The sequence below is a fragment of the Coregonus lavaretus genome (genome assembly GCF_964263955.1).
Source record: "Coregonus lavaretus genome assembly, chromosome: 37".
Lineage (NCBI taxonomy): Eukaryota > Metazoa > Chordata > Actinopteri > Salmoniformes > Salmonidae > Coregonus > Coregonus lavaretus.
Window position 1 is genome coordinate 23,374,100 of NC_140024.1, and position 26,083 is coordinate 23,400,182.

The 26,083-nt window shown below is 42.8% G+C and overlaps 3 protein-coding genes across 5 annotated transcripts in view; 1 reads left to right on the forward strand and 2 right to left on the reverse strand.

Annotated features, from left to right (window-relative positions):
• Positions 1 to 1,607, forward strand: part of LOC311111299 (solute carrier family 12 member 4-like) — a 32,720-nt gene extending 31,113 nt beyond the window's left edge. For all 3 annotated transcript variants that reach the window (XM_084154017.1, XM_084154018.1, XM_084154019.1), the window contains exon 24: positions 164 to 1,607. In XM_084154017.1, the coding sequence (XP_084010143.1) occupies positions 164 to 255 (92 nt within the window). In that variant the 3' untranslated portion in view covers positions 256 to 1,607. The remainder of the gene's footprint in view (positions 1 to 163) is intronic.
• On the reverse strand, positions 1,317 to 11,820 carry LOC311111300 (dipeptidase 2-like). The gene is made up of 11 exons (XM_084154020.1): positions 11,734 to 11,820; positions 8,789 to 8,934; positions 8,268 to 8,394; positions 7,927 to 8,056; positions 5,986 to 6,127; positions 5,687 to 5,756; positions 5,142 to 5,318; positions 3,804 to 3,888; positions 3,544 to 3,619; positions 3,203 to 3,338; positions 1,317 to 2,883 (listed from the first exon to the last, which is right to left on the reverse strand). Exons 2-11 carry the CDS (start codon positions 8,929 to 8,931, stop codon positions 2,659 to 2,661), a joined length of 1,311 nt encoding a protein of 436 aa, XP_084010146.1. The 5' UTR covers positions 8,932 to 8,934; positions 11,734 to 11,820; the 3' UTR covers positions 1,317 to 2,658.
• Positions 11,821 to 13,417: 1,597 nt separating this feature from the next.
• Positions 13,418 to 25,817, reverse strand: LOC311111741 (E3 ubiquitin-protein ligase AMFR-like). The gene is made up of 14 exons (XM_084154554.1): positions 25,685 to 25,817; positions 24,668 to 25,055; positions 24,467 to 24,559; positions 23,968 to 24,132; positions 22,501 to 22,653; positions 21,737 to 21,777; positions 20,739 to 20,871; positions 19,318 to 19,451; positions 17,396 to 17,506; positions 17,016 to 17,218; positions 16,701 to 16,807; positions 16,307 to 16,441; positions 15,921 to 16,111; positions 13,418 to 15,392 (listed from the first exon to the last, which is right to left on the reverse strand). Exons 2-14 carry the CDS (start codon positions 24,953 to 24,955, stop codon positions 15,242 to 15,244), a joined length of 1,905 nt encoding a protein of 634 aa, XP_084010680.1. The 5' UTR covers positions 24,956 to 25,055; positions 25,685 to 25,817; the 3' UTR covers positions 13,418 to 15,241.
• Between the last annotated feature and the right edge of the window lie 266 nt (positions 25,818 to 26,083).

The following is a 26,083-nucleotide window of genomic DNA, read 5'->3' on the forward strand; positions in this document are numbered from 1 at the left end:
ACGAAATATTTGGCTATGTCTACCGAGATGAAAGACTACTGGCTTTTGAGCTGAACATCAAATCAAAGTTAATTGGTCACGTACACAGATTTGCAGATGTAATCGCAGGTGCAGCGATGCAGAGCAGAGTTGCTGGTTATAGCAGTGCTTAACTCTGGCCCAGATATGGAGTTTCTGGAGGTGCTGACGGAAGGTTTGGAGAGAGTGCTGCTGGTGAGAGGAGGAGGACGAGAGGTCATCACTATCTACTCCTGACCTATCAGAAACCACTGGGGTCATAGGTCATGATACTGCCTCGACAGGAAACATTCCACCCCGACCACCGGGGGCACTGCAGCACCGGCAGCAGCATCCAGCCGATCCTCAACATACAGTACACACAAACTGTGCCAATTAATGATGGAATTAAGAGGACTTTTATTGTGGAATTTGAGGACCACAGAAAGCAATAATAATTTGCCTGGCATTTCTGTGGAATGTATTGCCTTCCACGAGGACAGTAGCCTTTAAAGATGACATGCTATAATTCCCTCATATGAATGCCTTATTGCCAAGGCAACTAAAGCTTGTGTCATTCACAAACCTATTTCTGCAATAGGAGACCACTAACAACTGCTACTTTTACACATACATCCATCAAACATTAATTTTCTATGTCGACTGAGTCAGTATTTTTGTATTTTTTTGCAGAAAATAAATTATGGTGGGCTTTCCCTCATCAAGGATTAGCTTGCCAGATAGCGCATAGTCTTGGGTGGGCCGTATGAAGGCCTCTGTGTAGAGTGCCAATTTGAGTCCTTTTTTGGTTGGTGGAATAATAACTTTTATATTTATTTTCTTATTTATTTTCTCTATCTTCCCCCGATGAGGTTAAGATTTTTCGGATTGTAGATAATGAACAAAGAAATGCCAGTTGGGGTATTTCAACAGATGGCAGAGACAGAGCTTGTAAATGTAGATGCCAGAGATTGTTTTGAAATCATTTTGATTTATGATTATTGTAATTGTAATTGTAATTGTTGAAAGAGAAGAGGTTTTACATCATTCAATGTAATGTATAGTTGTTGATCTGCTATTTCTGTACAAAAGTCATTATGATAGGCATGAAGAATACTTTCTGGGCCACCTGAACGAACAGAGTAGCATACGCACACATTTCCTTTTATTTCTTGTAGACTGCAAGAGCTGTAAAAAAGGAAGAGTACTTATCTGAACGTGGCAATAAAATCATGATTCATTTCCATATTCAACCAGAATGTAATTTTCTTGACTTCAGATATATCAATGTGTTCACAAAATAAGATGGTAGAAAAACAGAAAACTCAAAGCATTATTTACTTAAGAGAAAGGCAAAATAAATATGATATAACCTATGATATGAATACAGAATACAACATTCCTGAGATGACTGTAGGAGGCATTACAGTATATTAACATGTTAGTTACATACCGTTTCACTGTACCCTCTTGTGAGGAAATGTTACAATAATCTTAATGTTAAGATGAAATCTTCACTTGCTATGAAATAGTTTCATTGTGACAATCAAGTTTGTGTGATGAACCTCAAGGTCTGTGTCCTCAGATAAATAAAGCTAAATGCCTCAGTATGACCTTGTAAATGCCTCAGAATGACCTTGTGGCCTTGACTGTATCAATAAACAAACATAACATAACAACATATATTTTTATAATGAGATATGTAAAAAGAGTTCAACGTGTTGAACTCAATGTAATATAGTGCAAAGTTCATGCAGAGCTTTGTGTAAATATACAACTCCTTCAAGGTCAAAATGACCGAAACTAAAAATGAGGTAAAGTTCTTTGTAGGCCAGATCACATCTGCATGTAAGCAAGTGACACAGTAAACACGGTAAAGCTAGGCTTGTAACTGTCGGAGAAACATGGTTGTAGTGTAATATAACACTACTAATACAACACTAGTAGTACTACTAAATAGGTGCCAGTACTAATTTTGGGTGCAAGTACTGTTTATATTTAGGTGCAGGAGCTCCACTATACTTTTGAGCTAATATTCTATAAGAGTAAAAAGAGCTCAAGCAATAGAGAATTTGAGGTGCCGGTACTCGGCTCCGGTAGGCTCCTGCCCAAGTCAAGCACTGCTAATAGTTTAGTAACACTAAGAGCTAGATTCTATCAGATCCGTTGTAGCCGACATCCACATAGCAGTTGTTTTGGCAGTGTCGGAGGAGGAACTGCATTAGAGCAGCCCCTTACGGTACATTATCGTGGACACTGCCATTGGATACAATGAAACCACACCTGACTTTATATCCCACAAATCCCATGTAGCCGCGTTAGAAGCTCATGTTTCAACCACTCTAATGCGTAATGGTCTATTGTCTACATAGACTGATAGGTTATAAATCCCCCCATCCAAATGAACATGAAAACATGCATTGGCCTGTCATTATCTCCATCATCGACAGAGCCTACACTTGCTTTTGTCGTTTTGAACATCTAATGCATAGGGATAGTAAGGAAGGGAGTGGTTGGTGACACAAAAGAGCAGCCACACACCTATTTGTCAGCTCACACCACAGTTACACCTCCAATACTGCCAAAACATCAGCTATGCGGATATCGGCCAGCGCGGGTTAGTGCTCGATCTGATTGAATCGAGGCCATATTATTATAGTCTTAATGGTCCATCAGGACACAGAGGCAGGAGATTAGTACAACCACAGTCCAGACCAGACTCCTGGGGGCCACCAGTTCACTGTGGCCCTTGGAGTACATCTGTTCCTTCTTGATCCCCTGGTGGTCGGGTCGCCTGAGAACCAGCCTGCAGGGGTTCTGAACCTCAGCCAAGTCGATCTGAGCTTCACTGGGGAGAGTTCCTTTCTCTTTCTGCCTGTCACGCTCCTGGGGAAGGGAGAGGGAGAAGGAGGGAGGGAGAGAGAGAGAAGTTTACACTGTGTTATGATGCCGTGACAGTGACTCTACTGAACAAGAAAAACCAAGTGGGATTTTCCATGCACTATACTGGGCTCCTTTCCAGTTCTCAGTTCCCTTCATACCACAACGTACTCAGATGGACATTCAGTCCCAGACAGAGATGCCTTTCATTCCTTTGTTACTACTGCAGGTGTTTTTGATGGGCTTTGATTACAATACTCACACCGTAGCATGGAGCCTTTTTTATGAGCTGAAAACACAGCGCTTTTGTTCCTTTAGCACTCACTTTCTCGACCTCCTTGAACACACGCAGGAAGTTGCGTCTGAGGACCCCGGACAACTCGTTCTCTGTCCAGTTTCTCTCCAGCAGCTCCTGGATCAGAGCGGGATACTTGGACACATCCTCTAATCCAAGAGGAAACCTTCAGACAGTAGAACATAACAGGCTATGTTTTACTGAAACCCTTAGGCCAAAGGAGAACAACATGTAAAATGCAGCTGCTATCTGTTACCAGCCTGCTTACAAAAAAGTGAGTCATTCTGATAGCATTCAAGCTGGAGCCTAATGTATTAATGAACTAAAGCTGGATGTGCTGTTGTTACTCTGAGGTAACAACAAGTTCTTACTTAGACGCTCCATCAAAGTCTCCTCCTATTCCTATTAACTCGGGTCCAACCACCTTCTTAATGTGGGTAAAATGGTCTGCAAAACGTGAGAGGAATATCAGAAGATCAGGAAGATATTTACATAGGATAAATCATGTATACACATGTTACTGATGTTCTTCGTATTGCTCTTGTAAACAGGTCTTGATTGATAACAAGGCAGCCAATTTTGCACTTAATTGTTTGATGCCAGTAAACACTAATCAAAGGCAACTGCTCACCAGCCACAATGGAGACATTGGCTTGGCCATGGCAGGCCACAAACCCACTGTGCAGATTAACCATGATGAGTCCTCCGTTCTCCTTCTGAAACAACAACACACCCAGAATAGAACATCAAAAAATATGACCTTCCAGCCATGTGCCTTCAGAAAGTATTCACACCCCTTGACGTTTTGCACGTTTTTATGTGTTACAGCCTGAATTTAAAATTGATTAAATTTAGATTTTGAAACCTGTACCGAATAAAAATATTCCAAAACATGCATCCTGTTTGCAGTAAAGCACTAAAGTAAAACTGCAAAAAAATTGGCAAAGAAATGAACTTTTTGTCCTGAATACAAAGCGTTATGTTTGGGGAAAATCCAAAACAACACATCACTGAGTACCACTCTTCATATTTTCAAGCATGGTGGTGGCTGCATCATGTTATGGGTATGCTTGTCATCGGCAAGGACTAGGGAGTTTTTTTAGGATAAAAATAAACGGAATAGAGCAAAATCCTAGAGGAAAACTTGGTTCAGTCTGCTTTCCAACAGACATTGGGAGACAAATTCACCTTTCAGCAGGACAATAACCTAAAACACAAGGCCAAATATACACTGGAGTTGCTTACCAAGACGACAATGAGTGTTCCTGAGTGGCCTAGTTACAGTTTTGACTTAAATCGGCTTGAAAATCTATGGCAAGACTTGAAAAGGGCTGTCTAGCAATGATCAACAACCAACTTGACAGAGCTTGAAGAATTTAAAAAAGAATAATGGGCAAATATTGTACAATCCAGGTGTGCAAAGCTCTTAGAGACTTACCCAGAAAGACTCACAGCTGTAATCGCTGCCAAAGGTGATTCTAACATGTATTGATTCAGGGGTGTGATTACTTATGTAAATTAGATATTTATGTATTTCATTTTCAATACATTTGCAAAAATTTCTAAAAACATGTTTTCACTTTGTCATTATGGGGTATCATGTGTAGATGGATAATATATATATATTTAATCAATTTTGAATTCAGGCTGTAACACAACAAAATGTGGAATAAGTCAAGGGGTATGAATACTTTCTGAAGGCACTGTAAAACAGGAAATGCAAATAAAGGACAAGTTGATTAAAGAAACACTTCAGAAAGGACATCGTCAAAACATCATTCCAAAAGTCTCTCCTGATAAACATAGGCCACCCACACTGAGTGACCGTGCCGATGGTGGTTGAAAGGGAGGAGGGATGGAGGAGTGTTTGCGAGAGAGAGACAGAGAGACAGACAGACAGAGACAGCGAGAGAGAGAGAGAGAGAGCGAGAGAGGGAGACAGAGAGAGAGTTCTAGCCATTGGTCTCACCAGTTCGTGGAGCAGGTCATCAGGGACATTGCGGCTGTGGTTACACACGGCATGGGCTGAGGAGTGGCTGAAAATAACTGGAGCTTTGGAGACCTGCAGTACTGCCCTGACTGTGGCCCAGGAACTATGGGACAGGTCTACTATCATCCCCAATCTGTTCATTTCCTTCACCACATCCTGAGAGAGAGAAAGACAGACAGAGAGAGAACAGATAAAGCATTATAACGCTACCACTTGCCGTGTTATTGAGGTGTCCCAGTAATTATGTGCTCTATGTACGTCATTGTACCTATCTGCTGACATTAAAAACATCAACACTTTGCTCAACTTATCTTGAAGTAAGCACTTCAAACAGTAAAACTCTCAGTGATGAGATCATCAGTGTTACACAGCCCCCTAAAAGTCGTCAAGGATCAAGAATGTTTGTGACTTAAAGACGTAAGTGTAGCGAAATGTCATTCCGCTCCAGTATGACGCGTGAAGTGACCGGCGTAGGCTACAAGTCTTGGCTTTAACACAGACTTAGTGTTAAAGGTTCACCTTACCTTACCGAAGTCTGTTAGGCTGTCATTTTCTCTTTGATAGACATCATAGATTGTTGAGGAGGACTCAGCCCTGCAGCAAGAAAAAACTACTGTGTCATAGCCCAGTAGCAAGAACCCAAGATGTCAAGCCAAAATATAACACATATTGTGCATGAGTCTGTGTGTGTGTGTGTGTGTGTGTGTGTGTGTGTGTGTGTGTGTGTGTGTGTGTGTGTGTGTGTGTGTGTGTGTGTGTGTGTGTGTGTGTGTGTGTGTGTGTGTGTGTGTGTGCATGTGTGTGTGTGTGTGCGTGTGCTCACCAAGGTGTGTTGCAGGTGTGTGTGAAGGCCATTGAGCGAACCCCCAGCTGGTAAAACATACGCAGGGTTGGCAGGCTGCTGTCTATAGAATGACCTCCCTCAATGCTGATCAGACACGCTATCCTCTTAGTGTCATTTAGTCCTGTTGAATACACACACATGATACACACACACATCATCATCATCATCATACTACTGTAAATGGGGCAGAAACATATTTTTACTAGGCATCAACCCACTTGAACAACCACACATTTCCATAATGTTGGAAAGATCCATTTGGAAAACCCATCAAATGACATCAGAGAGCATAAATGACTGGCCAGACGGAAGACCAGCTGGCAAGTGTCTCCTTGCCCAGTCTGTAAGCCCAACATGTTTGAAGCTGCCCACCATTGTTCCTGTTCCTAAGAACTCCAAGGTAACCTTCCTAAATGACTATCGTCCCGTAGCACTCGCATCTGTAATTATGAAGTGCTTTGAAAGGCTGGTCATGACACACATCATCCCAGACATCCTGGACACACTCCAATTCGCACACCGCCCCAACAGATTACGCAATCTCAGTTGAACTTCACACTGCTCTCTCCCACCTGGACAAGAGGGGAAATAACTATGTGAGAATGCTGTTCATAGACTACAGCTCAGCGTTCAACACCATAGTGCCCTCCAAGCTCATCACCAAGCTCGGGTCCCTGGGACTGAACACCTCCCTCTGCAACTGGATCCTGGACATCCTGACAGGCCGCTCCCCAGGTGGTGAAGGTAGGCAACAACACCTCCGCCATACTGACCCTCAACACAGGGGCCCATCAGGGGTGTGTGAATAGTCCCCTCCTGTACTCCCTGTTCACTCACGACTGCGTGGCCACGCACAACTCCAAAACCATCATCAAGTTTGCTGACGACACGACGGTGGTAGGCCTGATCACGGACGGCAATGAGACAGCCTACAGGGAGGAGATCAGAGACAACAGCCTCTCCCTTAATGTCAGTAAGCAGCTGATCGTGGACTACAGGAAAAAGGGGGGAGAGCACGCCCCCATCCACATCGATGTGGAGCGGGTCGGGAGCTTCAAGTTCCTTGGCATTCACATCACTACGGACTTAACATGGTCCACACACACACACACACACACCTCTTCCCCCTCAGGAGGCTGAAAAGATTTGGCATGCGCCCTCGGATCCTCAAAAAGTTCTACAGCTGCACCATTGAGAGCATCTTGACTGGCTGCATCATCGCTTGGTATGGCAAATATAAAGCGCTACAGAGGGTGGTGTGGATGGCGCAGTACATCACTTGGGCCGAGCTCCATGCCATCCAGGACCTCTATATCAGGCGGTGTCAAAGTAAGGCCCAAAAAATTGGCAAAGACTTCAGCCACCCAAGCCATAGACTGTTTACTCTGCCACCATCCTGCAAACGGTACCGAAGCATCGTCTCTCGGACCAACAGGCTCCAGAACAGCTTCTACCCCAAAGCCATAAGGCTGCTAAATAGCTAATTAAATGGTTACCCCGGAATATCTGTATTGACCCTATCTTGCACTGACTCTGCACACTCACTAGACTATATACTGTATACACTATGTACAGTATACACTCACACACACTACACTGACACTCCCACACAAAACCACACACATTCAAATACACTTTTAGTTTTTTAGGGGGGGGAAAATGCTAAAATCACCTGGAATTCAGAAATAAATATATAATAATTAAGTATTCCCACGAATAAAAAAGAAACATGATCATGTCTCAATGTAATCAAGGTATGAAACTATTGTTATTTTCAAATACAATCTCTTATTGGGCTTATTTGTGGTCAATTTGCAGTGTACAAATGATTATAATTATGTTCTGGCCCCACGGCCATCCACGCTGACAAAAATCGTCCCGCGGCTGAATCTATTTGCCTACCCCTGGTATATTGTATACCTTTTACAGATGTAACCAGCTCCAGTTCTGGGTTCTCTGTACACATACGATGGATCACATCTATCTGTTCCAGTGTGAGCCGCACAGCATCCTTCTTCTGGGCGCCACACAACACGTAGGCTGCAAACACCTGATCAGAGCATGGGATGGGGACAAAGCAGGAGGCCAGAGAGCAACACTTGAGTTAGAAGGGTATTATGGCTTTAGTACAACTCAGTATACACACGCACGGGGACACACACACATAAACACTCACACACTCACACAAGCATGCACACGCATACACACACACACATACACACACACACACTTAGGCTACGATTAACCATACATTAACCTACCAGAGCGCCAACATGTCCCGTTGTGAGTCGGTTGATGTCCGTGGCCACTTTGCTGATGTTGCGTAGGTCAACCTGACTCAGTCTGTTGTTGTGGAGAATCCTTAGCATCAGAGCTAGGTCGTTATGTCTAGGAGAGAGAGAGATGAGTCAGTCAGATGGAATAGAGGGGAGTGACTCAAGGTGGAGCTGGAGGAAGACATCTTTACATATCCAATTTCAAAAGGGACAGCTCCATACAGTACCACTTGTGTGTGGGCGAGAATGACTCAGTACGGGATGGTAATTATTTGTCTTTGGAACTACACTTGTTTTGGATACTTACTGCCAAATTTCCAAAAGTTTACCGTTGAAAATCCTTGAGCTATTAATATTTTAGGCTGCATATGATTTAACAAAAATATCTATGTATCTCTGCACAGACAAATATATAATTAACCAATAATAAGGAATACTGTAGGATAAACTTCTCTCTATTTTAGGAAAGCCAGAATAACTAAGACAACTTTCCTCCGTTCACTTACCCATCAATCAAAGGATATTTTGTCATCAAGCCAACTGCACTTCCTGTTGTAGGATCTTCCGACATCATGCCACAGAGAAAACACAGCATCAAGTGTGTCCCCAGGCTTAGTAAATCACCTCTATGGAGTATCCGCGACATCATATTCTATAAATAAAGTAATTTTAAGACGTGGTAACTTCAATCAGTCCAGTACTTTGAATGTTTGGTCCCACTTTAAACGAACTACAATGTATGAAGGCTTTATATGGCATTCATAAAGTCTTGATAAGCACTACATAATTTATAAACAAAGTAATACTGTATAACGTGTGATATGAAAGGCCTATATATAAAATCCAGGTCTTTGGCAAATGTGATCCTTTGCCACTCTTTATAACATATGAAATTTGCTTAAAGGGGCAATCAGCAGTTGCTACATAAATTTTTTGACAAATTAAGGATATGTGTAAAGAAGGCCGTCCTGCTCCTCTCCTCTCTACCTAACTTCACCTCACAGTCCCTTCAGTTTCCCTTAACTCCCGTTAGTTTGGCTGCTCAGCCTACCTTAATTATCCCTCTTCAAAGTAGCCACCCTTTGCCTTGATGACAGCTTTGCACACTCTTGGCATTCTCTCTACCAGCTTCACCTGGAATGCTTTTCCAACAGTCTTGAAGGAGTTCCCACATATGCTGAGCACTTGTTGGCTGCTTTTCCTTCACTCTGTGGTCCAACTCATCCCAAACCATCTCAATTGGGTTGAGATCAGGTGATTGTGGAGGCCAAGTCATCTGATGCAGCACTCCATCACTCTCCATCTTGCTCAAATAGCCCTTACACAGCCTGGAGGTGTGTTGGGTTATTGTCCTGTTGAAAAACAAATGATAGTCCCACTAAGCGCAAACCAGATGGGAAGGCGTATCGCTGCAGAATGCTGTGGTAGCCATGCTGGTTAAGTGTGCCTTTGAATTCTAAATAAATCACAGACAGTGTCACCAGCAAAGCACCCCACACCATCACACCTCCTCCTCCATGTTTCACGGTGGGAATCACACATGCAGAGATCATCTGTTCACCTACTCTGCGTCTCACAAAGACACGACGGTTGGAACCAAAAATCTCACATTTGGACTCATCAGACCAAAGGACAGATTTCCACCGGTCTAATGTCCATTGCTCGCGTTTCTTGGTTCAAGCAAGTCTCTTCTTATTATTGGTGTCCTTTCGTAGTGGTTTCTTTGCAGCAATTCGACCATGAAGGCCTGATTCATGCAGTCTCCGCTGAACAGCTGATGTTGAGATGTGTCTGTTACTTGAAGTCTGTGAAGCATTTATTTGGGCTGCAATTTCTGAGGCTGGTAACTCTAATGAACTTATCCTCTGCAGCAGTGGTAACTCTGGGTCTTCCTTTCCTTTGGCGGTCCTCATGAGAGCCAGTTTCATCATAGCGCTTGATGGTTTTTGCGACTGCACTTGAAGAAACGTTCAAAGTTCTTGAAATGTTCCGGATTGACTGACCTTCATGTCTTAAAGTAATGATGGACTGTCGTTTCTCTTTGCTTATTTGAGCTGTTCTTGACATAATATGGAATTGGTCTTTTACCAAATAGGGATATATTCTGTATATCACCCCTACCTTGTCACAACACAACTGATTGGCTCAAATGCATTAAGGAAAGAAATTCCACAAATTAACTTTTAACAAGGCACACCTGTTAATTGAAATGCATTCCAGGTGACTACTTCATGAAGCTGGTTGAGAGAATGCCAAGAGTGTGCAAAGCTGTCATCAAGGCAAAGGGTGGCTACTTTGAAGAATCTCTAATATAAAATATATTTGGGTTGTTTGACACTTTTTTGGTTACTACATGATTCCATACGTGTTATTTCAGGGTTTTGATGTCTTCACTATTATTCTACAATGTAGAAAATAGTAAAAATAAAGAAAAACCCTTGAATGAGTAGGTGTGTCCAAACTTTTGACTGGTACTGTATGTATATTGCATAGTTATAACCCTTAACTAATACTGTTTACATGTGTGCATATCTTTGTCTTATAGAAACACAACAATAAAATTCAAAATCATTCAGATTACCAAACCATATACACCTCTCCAAATGGAAACAGCTGCGTCTGCGTGTGTGTGGTGGTGACTATCAAGAGTACAGTGATGGGCCTCAACATCATGTTATAACCGGACAGCACTACAGAGGATAGAACCAAACCAATCAGTTATAAGTATATAGCGGGTGAGGGCATTTACAGCCGACCGCTCAGACGGGTTAGGGCATACCAGCCAACCATTTTTACTTGGTCATTCTAGCCGGATTTAGTGACCAACAGTTTTTACAATATGTACCCATTGATTCTTGAAGAATATAATTTATAAAATGCCTCATGAGTTTAGTTCAACTGTCGTACCCCATCAGAATCCAAAATATAAGCCTATCTACTCCAATGTTTGTAAATAAAGTAAATGTAAACTAACACTATATAACCTCAAAACATGGTTAAAACTACAGTATAATGTTGGTATCATGGATGGTCAGTCCTTGCATACATAGTTATGTCTATGAATTTGAGAGTGGTTACATTTCTCCAGCTCCATCCCTCAGCTTTTTACTGCAACAGAGGCAGAATATCTGCTTAGTTATTGTTTCTACTGCTGACTTCTGCTAGAATGGTTTCTTAAGCATCTGTTGGCCTTCTAAAGGGTTAAGTAATGAAGGCTTCATTAATCCTTAAAAGTTGTAGTTCGTTTAAAGTTGAACATAACATTTAAAGTAACTTTTACAGTTAATGGGTCAACAGTTTTAATGAGTGATCCAAAACATTACGGATCTATAAATATTATGCAAATAGGCCTACAAATAACTGGAATTCTATAAAAAAGCATAATAATTCAGTAAACATAGGCAACATAATTATTTAAAAAGTAAAGTATTTTTAGCAAAACAAAACTCACTGTGCAAGGTGATCGATCAGCTGGTCGGGTTATTTACAACGAATGCAGCCTAAACCCGAACATCACAACTGAATAATGCGAATTTACTAGCTCCCTCCGCCCAGATGTAGGCTACGTGTGGGACTGAAATACATTGGACTGTACGGCATAGAATAGATCTTTAGAATAGATCGTGTACACTACACAGTGTGGTCATTGAGATGGGATTACTGCCATCTACTGTCCAATCTAAGTAATAACACTACGGGCCAGTTTCCCAGAGACAGATTAGCCTAAATAAACCTAGACCTGGAAATAAAAGTGATTTAAATGGAAATTCCCCATTGGGCATGTTTTTTAGTCCAGCTGTGTCCAGGAAGCCGGACCTTTAAAGGGACAATCTGCAGTCCCTACATCAATTTTTGGATATATAAATGAGTGATATACACCCATTGATTTTTTTAGATAATGTATAATTTATGCCTCATGAGCTTAATTCAACTGTCATACCCCATCAGAACCCAAAATATAAGCTTGCTTTACTCCAATGTTTGTAAACATTGTAAATGTAAATAAACACTGCATAGCCTCAAAACATGCTTAAAACTATAATTTTCATATATTGGAGGTCAGTCCACAGCTGTCTATGAATTTGAGAGTGGTTACATTTATCTAGGCCCATCCTTGAGCTTTTTACCAGAACAGAGGCGGGGCGACCGCATTGTTATTGTTTCAACTAAGGATTGCCCCTTTAAGTATTGTACTCATAGCCTAGTCTCAGAAATCCCAGACCTATGTGTGTATGCTGGAACATTGAGGGTATTCGATTAATGCCCCGGGACTGCCCCGGGTGAACCGGGTTAGCGTTGATTTCATTTGTTTTGTAACCGGGCTGCCTCCAGGGGCGTGAGCCAGGTGCCCTGTTTTGGCCGACGGTGGAGTCGGCTCAAAACAAAAGTGGCGTAGGTTAAGCATGTGGAGTAAATAGTAGGATTCTGTGTTTTCACATGCAAAAGTGACTGCTTTGATAAAAACGCTTTATCTGCATTCCCAATGAAAAAAGTTTGAAAATGCAAAACAATTTGGGAAAAGAGATGTATGTTTCTGAACGATGCATTACATTTGACATTTTAGTAATTTAGCAGACGCTTTTATCCAGAGCGACTTAGTTAGTGAGTGCATACATTTTCCATACTGGCCCCCCGTGGGAATCAAACCCACAACCCTGGCGTTGCAAACACCATGCTCTACCAACTGAGCTACAGGAGGCCTGCATCATGCTGCCTTGTTGACAACATGACCGAGCGACGCAGATTACTGTTCGATTTGAGAAGGGTGCTCTTCCCTCACTGCATAGCCCGGTGCACTGCGGTTCAGCTTAATCGAACTCCCTCAGTGGTAACATTGTGGGAGGCAACCCATCTGTCTAGAGAGAGATTACTCATTGTCTATAGCAGTGGTTCCCAATCTGGGGTATTAGGACCCCTAGGGGTACTTGGCCTATCCACAGGGGGTACTTGAGAAGACTCATTAAAATGCACATGAGGGGGGTATTTCAGCAGTACTCGGGGCAGAACAAAATTCAGTTGGCGGTACAGTACCCAGAAAAGGTATGGAACCACTGGTCTATAGCCTATACCATTATACTGCACTACAATATGTTTATTTTATTGAGGCAAAGAAAAGCTAGAGTTTGTTAAAAGGCTGTAGAGAAGCTCTGTTTATTATTTATAATGTTTTCATGTTACTAGAGCAGTTCTTACAAAAACTACATTATGTACACAATCAATCCATAGAACTATTCTTGATTTAGGCACAAAATATGAGGAAAGCTCAGTCCAAAATATTAATTAATGTTTTTGATTAGGTCAAATACATAATGGTTACAAAAATAACCCCTTATGAATATAAAAATATGACATGGATATGAAAATATGAGTTGATCAATAGCTTGAATCAATGAAAACGGACTAGTGTATTTCGTTTTTGACAAAAGGTGCATCTCTGAAACACAAATATAGTTAGTAGAAACTTCTTACAATCCCACAGATGAAACAAGCTGAAAGAGAGAAATCTTTTGCATCAACCAAACGCAAAAAAAGATGCACATCTCAAAGAAAGACATGTGGAAGTTCATGGGATCAATGTTCTTTGGGATAAAAGTACAAACTAAAGCACTCCATTGTGATTCACTACCAATCAACTTTCAAAAGCCTTTAGTTTTATCAGACATCCAACACTTAGGCCTACATATCGTCTGCAAGAATCCAACACGTAGGCCTACATATCATCTGCAAGAATGAACCTACCAGTACATGGAGTGTAGGAATGGAGTGTGAGTGAGTGAACAACCAACTCCTGAATCTGGATCAGATTAGTTCATCAGTATTCAAACCTCAACCGTCGTCCCAACTCCTCTGTACCTCTATCAATGGATGTTTAATACAGTGTAGGTATGTTTTGGGAAGTTTTAGAGGTATACAGACTGCAGATAGAAACCCCTGGTTGACCTAGAGGTCAGCTCTCTTCTATAACTCAGTACTGGTGAGAGTTTAACTGTCTGTCTGGATCCTGGAACACAAAACTATTCCGTCTTCCTATCCAGATAGTGCTCTTTCTTGGGTGGATATGTAACATTTAACACATTATTAACAACCAAGTCTCCACAACGGCCAGAAGTTAAACTCTTCTCCTCTCTCTCTCTCTGCAGCATTATGTGGATAAAGTACATTCATATTTCGAAGAGGCTGCAATACTAAAGTGACATTCTCTTACTGAAAGGCAAGATTAAAAGAAAATAAAAAAGCTTCACAATATTTGAATCCATTAAACCTCCTCTTAATTCACAGTTTTCACTCCATTGTTATAAAACAACACATCAGTAGGTTCTAAACCCAACCCATGATCTTAATAGCAATCTCAGCCCATTACAACACAAATATTAACTACTTCATTATACTATGAGCTGTATGTAGCGATAGCACCTTAACAAACCCTAACTAACCTCAGCTGCATCCTCTGAGACCATGTTCTTTCCTTCCCCATCATGGCCAGTAAAGAGAATGACAGGTAAGTCTAATGAAGCTGGGGCTACGGCTATGTGATGACAGGTGTGCGAGGTGGCGTTCTACGGTGCACTTCAGAAACTCTTGACAGACAGACAGACACCCACCACTCCTTTAAAACACTGCTGATCTATGTCCAATTAAGCCTCTGGTGTAAGTTCAGAGGAGGCTGGTACCATTCCCAAGGCCCAACAGCTCTCATATCTCACTAAGGCAGCCTAAAAGAGCAGAGCCCCTGTGCCATGTGCAGCCAAAGCCCATGCTTCTTGTAACACTTTGTAATGTCATGTTTTTATTTGGGTAATTCCATTGATCATATAACGTAGAGAGGGGTACTAGCTCTTTCGGTGGAGGTGGCTGTGCCTCTTAGGTGGGACGTGGGGAGTTTGGTGGACACTCCAAGGGTATTAGATGTGGGTTTGAGGCGAGACTGTCCAGGTGGGAGTTTACAGTCCAGTATAGACTCAGGGAGCAGGGTCTGGTTGGCTCTGCATGCGTCTCTCTGCAGCTGCTGCCATGGTCCTGCGTCTCAACATGGTCAGGTCTGAGACAGGGGCGTCTTCCTCCAGAGTGGGCAGGTCCTCCTCATCCTCTGGGCTCTTTCTCAAGTATCTCCTGTGGGGAAATGAATTGATATGGGTTGTGTTCAGTAGACACGAAACGGAAGAAAATGCTCAGAAACAGAGTGTAGCAGGGAGAAACTGTCAGAACCAGTCTAATAAGAAACATTCATTTTGCTAAACTTTTGCTATGATGTGTCATTATGAACATGACCGTGATCTCACAGTCATTTAGTTACAATAGATATATTCTGCTACTGTAGTTACTCAGTTACAGGGCCAGAGACTGAACCCTGACCTAACAGACAAGAAAACAACCACCAAGATAGCAACAAGTGTTTGCTCTTATCTAATAAGACTCTTATTTTGAAAAGATTGTCAGCTGAGGCCTGGTCAGGATGCCCGGTCATGTTGCAAAACATTCAGATAGAAAATGGATTGTGTAGAAAGATATGATTATCTGCCAAGTTGAATAGGGTTAGCTATATTTCTATCTGCAAAGCTGTGAAGGTTTCCCCTCACTGAATACACCCATGTCATTTGACAGACTGGTCTAGTATTGCCAGTGGTGACAGTACAGTACCTGCGTGCCTGTTGTAGCAGCTCATCCTTCCTCTGCAGCAACATCTTTTGTCTCTCCTCTGCAGACTTGGAGAAGCGGCTCCCTCTGACCTCCAGGTTGTTCAGCTCGCTGGGGGCCGTCTCCACCCCCCCACTGGCTCCTGCCCCCTCCTCTGGGCCTGGGTTCACCTGCAGGGGGGAACGCTCAGCCGCCTCGAGGGGGAGAGGCAAGTCAGAGACATCTTTAATCACATTTGACCAGAACCTGAACTCATGCCCTCTATTTTTCTACCTAACCTTAAGAATGAGGCAGTACAATCACACACAAGGAGAAAGTGTAGGCCTTCTGGGATCTCTATGTGGACCACCATGGCCAAAATACCCAATGAACTGAACTGGAGGACCTACCAGAGCAGGGAAGGGCACCACGATGCGTCCCTCCAGGATGTTGTCGGTGGTGACCTCTACAGAGCGGGTCAACTGCAGGTCCTGCAGCACCAAGTGGTAGGGAACTTGAGGAAACATCTCCTGGATCTGATGGGCCTGTGGGGAGTAGAACACTACGTTACCCAGCAGCCACCTACATTCTATAGAAGTCATATTGCTGCAATTAATACATTGAAAACAAAGCTGTTGATGAAGGGCAGGTGTAAAAACAATATTCAAAGCTCAGATGATGCCTGCGAGACCCCCTGGAAACTGTTTTGGCGGACACATTAAACCTAGTCCAGGACTAAAAAGCATGCTGAAAGGAGAATCCCCTGGTGTCTCGGGAGGGGATTAGAGTAAGGCTGTGACTCACCATGGTGTTGAGCTGAGAGTTGTTGGCCTGCTGAGCGATAGCCAGGATGTTAGTGGTGTGCATCACCTCTACTGAGAAACTAGGCAGCCAGCTGGCGATGCGGGAGCCTGGGAGGAGACATCACCACAATTATCTCTACCTGAAATGTGCACTACATGTAATGTTTCTAATATTGTGATGTCTGTCTATGTGACTATCAGCAAGTTGTATGCCAGAACTCATATACACTTCATCATCATCATCAACCATACTCAATAGAGTAGTCCATTCAGTGGGAGCACCTGTGTTGTAAAAACAAGTCTGTATGGGCCTTACCATCAAAGTGGAAGAAGTGATTGTGCTGGTTGAGGTGTGGTCTGGCGTCTGCAGCGGGGCCTCCGGGGCCCAGGTTGTTCTCCAGTGGGAGGCCAGCCCCCTGCTGCTGGCCCCTGGCCGGGCCCCCATCACCACTGATGTTCAGGGACATCCTGCATGTTGGACACGACGTGTCCTGCTCCAGCCACGACCGCAGGCAGGAACTGAGGAATAGAACAAACAGGAATGTTAATGTACATATTATGAGCCCAGAGAAACTCAAGCAGTCGCTTAGTGTCATTCAAAACATCACCCACATAATGCCACATTCAATCAAGTGTGAGGAAATAATGACTCCTGGGTTTTTAGAGGTGCCATAGTTGGCTGGGTCAGTCTCTTACTTGTGGAAGAGGTGTCCGCAGGGCAGTTTGCGTGCTGTCTGCATGGTGTCCCAGCAGATGGCACAGTCATCGTTGTTGGCTACCAGCTCCTCTGCTGTGGCCACTGCAAACCTGAGAGGTACAGAGCATAAGAAATCTAGATCAACCTCTTTACTAGTCTCATGAATAGCTACAGTTGAAGTCGGAAGTTTACATACACCTTAGCCAAATACATTTAAAATCAGTTTTCACAATTCCTGACATTTAATCCTAGTAAAAATTCCCTGTCTTAGAATGTGAAATGTCAGAATAATAGTAGAGAGAATTATTTATTTCAGCTTTTATTTCTTTCATCACATTCCCAGTGGGTCAGAAGTTTACATACACTCAATTAGTATTTGGTAGCATTGCCTTTAAATTGTTTAACTTGGGTCAAACTTTTCGGGTAGCCTTCCACAAGCTTCCCACAATAGGTTGGGTGAATTTTGGCCCATTTCTCCTGACAGAGATGGTGTAACTGAGTCAGGTTTGTAGGCCTCCTTGCTCGCACCCGCTTTTTCAGTTCTGCCCACAAATGTTCTATAGAATTGAGGTCAGGGCTTTGTGATGGCCACTACAATACCTTGACTTTGTTGTCCTTAAGCCATTTTGCCACAACTTTGGAAGTATGCTTGGGGTCATTGTCCATTTGGAAGACCCATTTGCGACCAAGCTTTAACTTCCTGACTGATGTCTTGAGATGTTGCTTCAATATATCCACATAATTTTCCTTCCTCATGATGCCATCTATTTTGTGAAGTGCACCAGTACCTCCTGCAGCAAAGCAACCCCACAGCATGATGCTGCCACCCCTGTGCTTCACGGTTGGGATGGTGTTCTTCGGCTTGCAAGCATCCCCCTTTTTCCTCCAAACATAACGATGGTCATTATGGCCAAACAGTTCTATTTTTGTTTCATCAGACCAGAGGACATTTCTCCAAAAAGTACGATCTTTGTCCCCATGTGCAGTTGCAAACTGTAGTCTGACTTTTTTATGGCGGTTTTGGAGCAGTGGCTTCTTCCTTGCTGAGCGGCCTTTCAGGTTATGTCAATATAGGACTCGTTTTACTGTGGATATAGATACTTTTGTACCAGTTTCCTCCAGCATCTTCACAAGGTCCTTTGCTGTTGTTCTGGGGTGGATTTGCACGTTCATCTCTAGGAGACAGAACGCGTCTCCTTTCTGAGCGGTATGATGGCTGCATGGTCCCATGGTGTTTATACTTGCGTACTATTGTTTGTACAAATGAACATGGTACCTTCAGGCGTTTGGAAATTGCTCCCAAGGATGAACCAGACTTGTGGAGGTCTACAATTCTTTTTCTGAAGTTTTGGCTGATTTCTTTTGATTTTCCCATGATGTCAAGAAAAGAGGCACTGAGTTTGAAGGTAGGCCTTGAAATACATCCACAGGTACACCTCCAATTGACTCAAATGATGTAAATTAGCCATGACATCATTTTCTGGAATTTTCCAAGCTGTTTAAAGGCACAGTCAACTTAGTGTATGTAAACTTCTGACCCACTGGAATTGTGCTACAGTGAATTATAAGTGAAATAATCTGTCTGTAAACAATTGTTGGAAAAATGCCTTGTGTCATGCACAAAGTAGATGTCCTAACCGACTTGCCCAAAACTATAGTTTGTTAACAAGAAATGTGTGGAGTGGTTGAAAAACGAGTTTTAATGACTCCAACCTAAGTGTATGTAAACTTCCGACTTCAACTGTAAATAGCTAATAGCTAGATAGCCCGTCATATGAAAGCAGAGAGACTAGATTCAAACAACAACAGCTTCATACACAGAGTCACAGCTAAGCGTGAAAGAACACCACCCATCATCTAATAAGAGCTGTATTATATACAGGACAGTGAGAGCTGTCAGTGGGCTGATCAGTAGACAGACCTGGCCTCCATGTTGTTGATGACACGGAGGTAGTTCTTGTGGCGTCGGACGCGGCGCTGCACCTCATGGAACAGATACCTCAGCTGCATGAAGATCACCAGACTGGCCATGGACAGCCAGATATTACCAAAGAGCTGAGGGGAGACAGGGGAGTCCAACGTTAAACACAGCTCTAAGATATTACTAAAGAGCTGAGGGGAGACAGGGGAGTCCAACGTTAAACACAGCTCTAAGATATTACCAAAGAGCTGAGGGGAGACAGGGGAGTCAAACGTTAAAACAGCTCTAAGATATTACTAAAGAGCTGAGGGGAGACAGGGGAGTCCAACGTTAAACACAGCTCTAAGATATTACTAAAGAGCTGAGGGGAGACAGGGGAGTCAAACGTTAAAACAGCTCTAAGATATTACTAAAGAGCTGAGGGGAGACAGGGGAGTCCAACGTTAAACACAGCTCTAAGATATTACTAAAGAGCTGAGGGGAGACAGGGGAGTCAAACATTAAAACAGCTCTAAGATATTACTAAAGAGCTGAGGGGAGACAGGGGAGTCAAATGTTAAACACAGCTCTAAGATATTACCAAAGAGCTGAGGGGAGACAGGGGAGTCCAACGTTAAACACAGCTCTAAGATATTACTAAAGAGCTGAGGGGAGACAGGGGAGTCAAACGTTAAACACAGCTCTAAGATATTACCAAAGAGCTGAGGGGAGACAGGGGAGTCCAACGTTAAACACAGCTCTAAGATATTACTAAAGAGCTGAGGGGAGACAGGGGAGTCCAACGTTAAACACAGCTCTAAGATATTACTAAAGAGCTGAGGGGAGACAGGGGAGTCCAACGTTAAACACAGCTCTAAGATATTACTAAAGAGCTGAGGGGAGACAGGGGAGTCCAACGTTAAACACAGCTCTAAGATATTACTAAAGAGCTGAGGGGAGACAGGGGAGTCCAACGTTAAACACAGCTCTAAGATATTACTAAAGAGCTGAGGGGAGACAGGGGAGTCCAACGTTAAACACAGCTCTAAGATATTACTAAAGAGCTGAGGGGAGACAGGGGAGTCCAATGTTAAACACAGCTCTAAGATATTACTAAAGAGCTGAGGGGAGACAGGGGTGTCCAATGTTAAACACAGCTCTAAGATCATACTCAACTCATCTAACTGAATACTGTGGCTCTATCTCAATTAATCTTTCCTTGATTACTCTCATCATCTGAGAGGAGAGACCATGGACCTTCTCCTCCAATATAGTTGAGGAGTAGAGGAGATGGAATGCAAGGAATCGCAGAAAGACAAATTGAGATAGAGCCCTTGTTTTAAATTCAGGCTAGTTCAGTCAGCCATCTTGTGGGCCTCTCGGTAGTGCAGTTAGTTCCCTTACTAACACCAGCCCGTAGTGCTCCCAGCTCTGTTACTCACCAGCATGTGGATGTGGTGCATAAGGTCCAGGGACAACATAGACAGCTCCATGATGAAGTCAGTGTAGTAGACGTAGGAGCCCTTACTCTCCCAGGTGCCTGGGTGCTTCAGATCCCACAGGTGGATGGTGTACCTGCAGAGAAACAGACAGTCAGAAACCTGCCCAAGTCACAATAATGCCTTTTTATTTTGACATTTTTGCACTTATGCTTTTGAATTGTACACACTACAAATCAAATGTATTTATAAAGCCCTTTTTACATCAGCAGTTGTCACTAAGTGCTAATACAGAAACCCAGCCTAAAACCCCAAAGAGCAATCAATGCCGATATAGAAGCACAGTGGCTTGGAAAAACTCCCTAGAAAGGCAGGAACCTAGGAAGAAACCTTGAGAGGAACCAGGCTCTGAGGGGTGGCCAGTCCTCTTCTGACTGTGCCAGATGGAGATAAGAGTATATAGCCATTAAGGCCAGACTAACTTATTTTTGCTTGCGCTAATCAGTCGTTGTAGATCATCACTTAGCTTAACTCTCACTGGGCCAGCCCGAACGTGCACCTCCCCAAAATTCCCAACCAACGCAGCTCTGCGCACACGTCCTTCTATTCATTTCAATGTGTTGACAGTTGGAGAAATTGATTGAGCTGCGTTGAGAATTCGAAAAGTACACTGCTATGCATACGCGTACAAGTTTTGGACTCTGATAGGCACTTAATGCTATGGGTATCCACACAACACAAAGCAAAGCAACAACTCATACACCTGGCTACTGTTTACAGGGTTTAACCTAACTAATTAATGAACCACTCCAATAAATACAGCTGCCTGTAAGTCATCCTGATCACCCTCTGTAGTACAAAGCAGTCTTTCAACGGGTGCTCATGGTAACACATCTAACAGCACGCTAATAATAGAACTGGTTCATTCTAGATCTGCTATGTCATCTGTGTTGCTGTGGTGGTGTGCAAGAGGGTCTGCATTCTGAAAGAAAGGACCTTACCTCATGATGACATGTCCAGTCCGCACAGTGACCAGCAGACACTGAAAGACAAGAGAAAGAGATATGAATTATACATAAGTATTTTATACAATACCTTGATTTTAGAACTGTTTCCCACAAGAAAGGAACTGATGACAATTATGTATTACTAATTTGTGACTGAGTAAACCGCCTTGTTACTGTAACTTACAATAAAACAACAGCTGGAACAAACTCCTGCAGGATGGTAGTCCCAACTCCCCAGGAGGTTTAGCCAGTCCTGCTCTAGTCTACACCAATGGGTGTGCCTATAGAAATACCTTCCGCCCAATATAGAGCAATAGTAATGGGGTCTTTTTGTAGGCACTAACTCCGCCATGGTTCATTGGACAAAGCCTATTGGGAAATGAATTGAGTTTTTGTAGGGTTTTTGGATCAACGCCAGAAATAAGGTCTGTGGTAAACACAGGTATGGAGATCTTATACGTTTTGTTCTATGAGATAATCTTCATCAGCTAACTTCCCTTTTTGTGAATTTTTAAGCATTTGTCATCAGAAAAGAACATAAAGGCTTCATAATTCATAAAGGTCATGTTAACGGACTGATACTGTCTCATAGAACAAAACGTATAACATCTCCTAAGTCTGTGTTATTTTTTGCCTTTTTTTTTTTCTATTCCAAAACCCGATTCTTTCCCCATAGGAACGGCCGAACGAACCAGAGGTTACTCATTTACGTTTTTTAGAACTACAAGCTGGCGAGCTCTTTAGGGCTTGGTCCTCACCTCAGCAGCCATGAAGGAGAGGGTGTGCATGCCATGGGTAGCGCCCAGCAGGCCACAGACCACAGCCAGACCACAGCAGCCCAGCAGCAGGGATACCAGTAGACCCAGGACACGTACATGGCTGTTCATAGAAGTAGTGGGGGAGAAGGACAGCTGCAGGGGGGGAACAGGTACACATTAACCTACTGTACAGAAAGAGAGATTACTAAGACAAACACACACAGATGTAGACGGACATGCACACCTACATATAACTTGTACTTTCACACAAAGAGCGACCAACACACACAATGACAATTTAGGGGAGGTTGCAGACTTCATGGCTACTCTTTCAATAGACTTTCCAGTTGAGCATGTTTTTTGGTCAAGAGGTAAGCTTTATCTGGGCAGTGTCACTGCAGCCCCATACTGTCCTACTAACACATGCTCAAAAAACCAGTCTAGTGACACACAAGAATACTGACACAGGTACAGTGACGCACATCCAGGCTTGTTATGCAATGAAAAGCTAACAGGCTCTGATCCAACTTTTAGCAACAAAGTACAGCATTCCAACAGGTATTATGTCAGTTGATATGATAAGGGGAAAACCTAACAACCATTGATTGCAGACAGAGAGGTGTCATTCTTCACAATGCAATGTGGTGTGATGTTCTGTTTTCCTCTCATATAGCTACAGCACACTATCTAATAGGCCTAAATGTTAATACTTTTTTTTGTATTATTACATTTATTTGTCAGGGACCATGTACAACATCCCATTACACCAGATTTAGCCAGACAGCTCATTTTCATCTGTAGTCCCCCACTCTGTAGTTTGAGTCTATGAAGTGACTGAAACATTAGCTAAACCTAAGACCCTGGCCTACATACATACAGCAAGAACTAGCTTATTAATAGGTCTGGTCTGGACCTGAAAGAGACCCGGTCTATGGCAGTCACTGTGACTGAATGTATAGCCAACAGCTTCATATCACTGACATCTAACAGAGGTATATATGTTTACAGTGTAAACAAGTCAACAAGGTCACTCTCCCTATAGTACAGTGGGTGGGCCCATCTACATTTTATCATTTCAGTGTATTTCAGTTTTTTATTCAGTACTGTAATAAGTTGTCATGCAGACTGTGTAATAGCAGTTGTTACCCATTATAACTACTTTTATAACATATCATGTCGTTACTCATAACTATTTAAAACTACTTATGACAAATGATGTGTTATATAGCTGTTATAAAGGCTTTATGAATGCATTCATAAGGACACCTACAGTAAAGTGTTACCATAAAATGTACTATTATTATCAACAGAAATAGAGGTTTGTTGAGGGAAAATGTACTTGCTACGATTGTGATACGTTGTTGTCTCTCCTAGCTATCTTAAGATGAATGCACTAATGTAAGTCGCTCTGGATAAGTGCGTCTACTAAGTGACTAAAATGTACTGTTAGAGGTTGATGAGACGTACGTATTCAAAGCGGTCCTTGCACAGCTGGACCATGAGGTGGAGGAAGACCAGGGCAGAGAACCACAGACACCACATGACCACCTCCTCCACCGTCTGAACGTTCAGCACCCCGAAGATAAAGATGAACTTATAAAAGATGAAGTTCCAGAACTTGTCCTTCAGGTGCTGAGGGGAGTGGAGTAGAGAGGAGATGGTAAGGGAGAGGGGTGGAGAGAGGAGAGGTCAAGACATTAGAACATGGATGGAGTGGTCAGAGTACACTAATAGACTCAAACCACCAGTGTGGATTTCAATGCTAAGATCTTGTTTTCCAGACTATTTGTGGAGGACATTTGTACTATAGTTTATAGACACACAGTCAGATGCCTAACCTTCAATAAGGCGACATGCCAAAAAGCAGACGCTTGAGAAAACATGCAAGTACCACGTTGACATGTGAGCACACACAAGGCTTATCAAATACCAGTTATTAGGTTACCACCACAACTCCAAGACTCACCTGCTTCTCACTGACTCTGAGGGGCCCAAAAACCATGCACTGGATCATCTTAGCAATTAACATCAGAGAACAGCAAGCTGTATTCACCAACACCTGAGGAGTAGAGAAGAGTAGACCACTTAGCAACCAAGTAACAACTAAGTAACGTAACAACAATATTGTCTGCTTGGCTGAGTTGAGCCTATCTTGAATAAGACTTACCCATACAAAGAGACTGTCAGTGACCAGGTACCACATAACAGTGGTTGCCAATTCTGTATCTGCACCCACAACATCATCACTAGTCACATGTTCTAGGCCTTGGCCGCCTCTATTATCTCCTTCTAAGGGGGCAGGTGGGGGAGGCTCGTCCATGTCTGGAACCCCGAACCCCTGTTCTGTCACAGTAGTGTAAGCGCTGAAGATGCTTCCAGCCAGCAGAGCCACACTCAGCGCTGTGTAGGTCTGCAGACTTGGCCAGGGAAACCTCTCCAGGAATAGCAGAGGCATTGGAATGTTAATGTTGGAGGTCTCTCACACACAATACTTGTGAAGTTAGGCCTAATAGGCTTGACACTGATTTCCACCACACCTTTGCTCTGTCAACAACCTGCAGGGACAGAAAACAAATCAGTTAGGCTACTGTAGGTAATGGTAATGAATGGAACTAGCTAGCTAGTGTAACGGTAGTAAGCCTGAGCAAAAAGCCCTCTCTGTCTAGTTCTAGTTTATAGTGTTGTTTCACTGGTCAGAGACAGTTGTGGAGGGCTAGCTGAGCAGCTAAACTTGCTGGCTAAGTTCATATTGTTATTAGCTAGCTAACTAACTACCTACCTACCGCTACCAAAACAACGCCCATTTTGGTCCAGCTCGCTAGTGCGTGCTAGGCTAATGTTAGCATGGAAGCTAGCTGTTCGCTACAAGTTTAGACAGCTAGCTAGCTACCCAATGTTATATATATCAAATAAAACAAACTCAAATAGAGGACCTGACATTGCTTATAAATTAGCACTTTAGCTTGCTGACTGTCTAGTTAAAAAGTCCAAACTCTCTAGCTAGTTAGTTAACTAACTAATTTAGCTAGCTACCTGTTCCAGAATCTATTTGACGTTTCCGTCCTCGGCAGAGAGGTTGCTAACTAGCTAGCATTAGCAACTAGCTAGTTAGCTAGCTGGAGATTATGAAATAAACCAAACCAGTCTGGTTAATATTTGAGCAAAGACATTTCACTCAACTTACAAATTGATCAATTTGACATTAACTAGCTAACTTAATGTCCAACATCCAATATCCTCTTGTAGAGGTTGACAGTAGACTACGTTGAAATTCCCCGATCCGTGGTTAATGCTGCGTTCACATACTGGTCGGAACTAGAAAACTCGGAAATTTCCGACTTGCTAATTCGTTGACCACGGCACGTGTACAACTACAACCAGTTAGGACGTTTCCTTGTCCCGTCTAGTGTATGAACGCGGCATATGTTGACGACATCTTGTTTATTTCTCTCTGGCTGGAGATATACAATCTATGCAAGAGACCCAGGTCATGAAATTCCGAGCGTCATCACAACAACTTTCAAAATAAAAGTGTGTCAAGTGCAATGTTGTCCAGTAAAATCAGGGTTGAGGAGTAACTGAT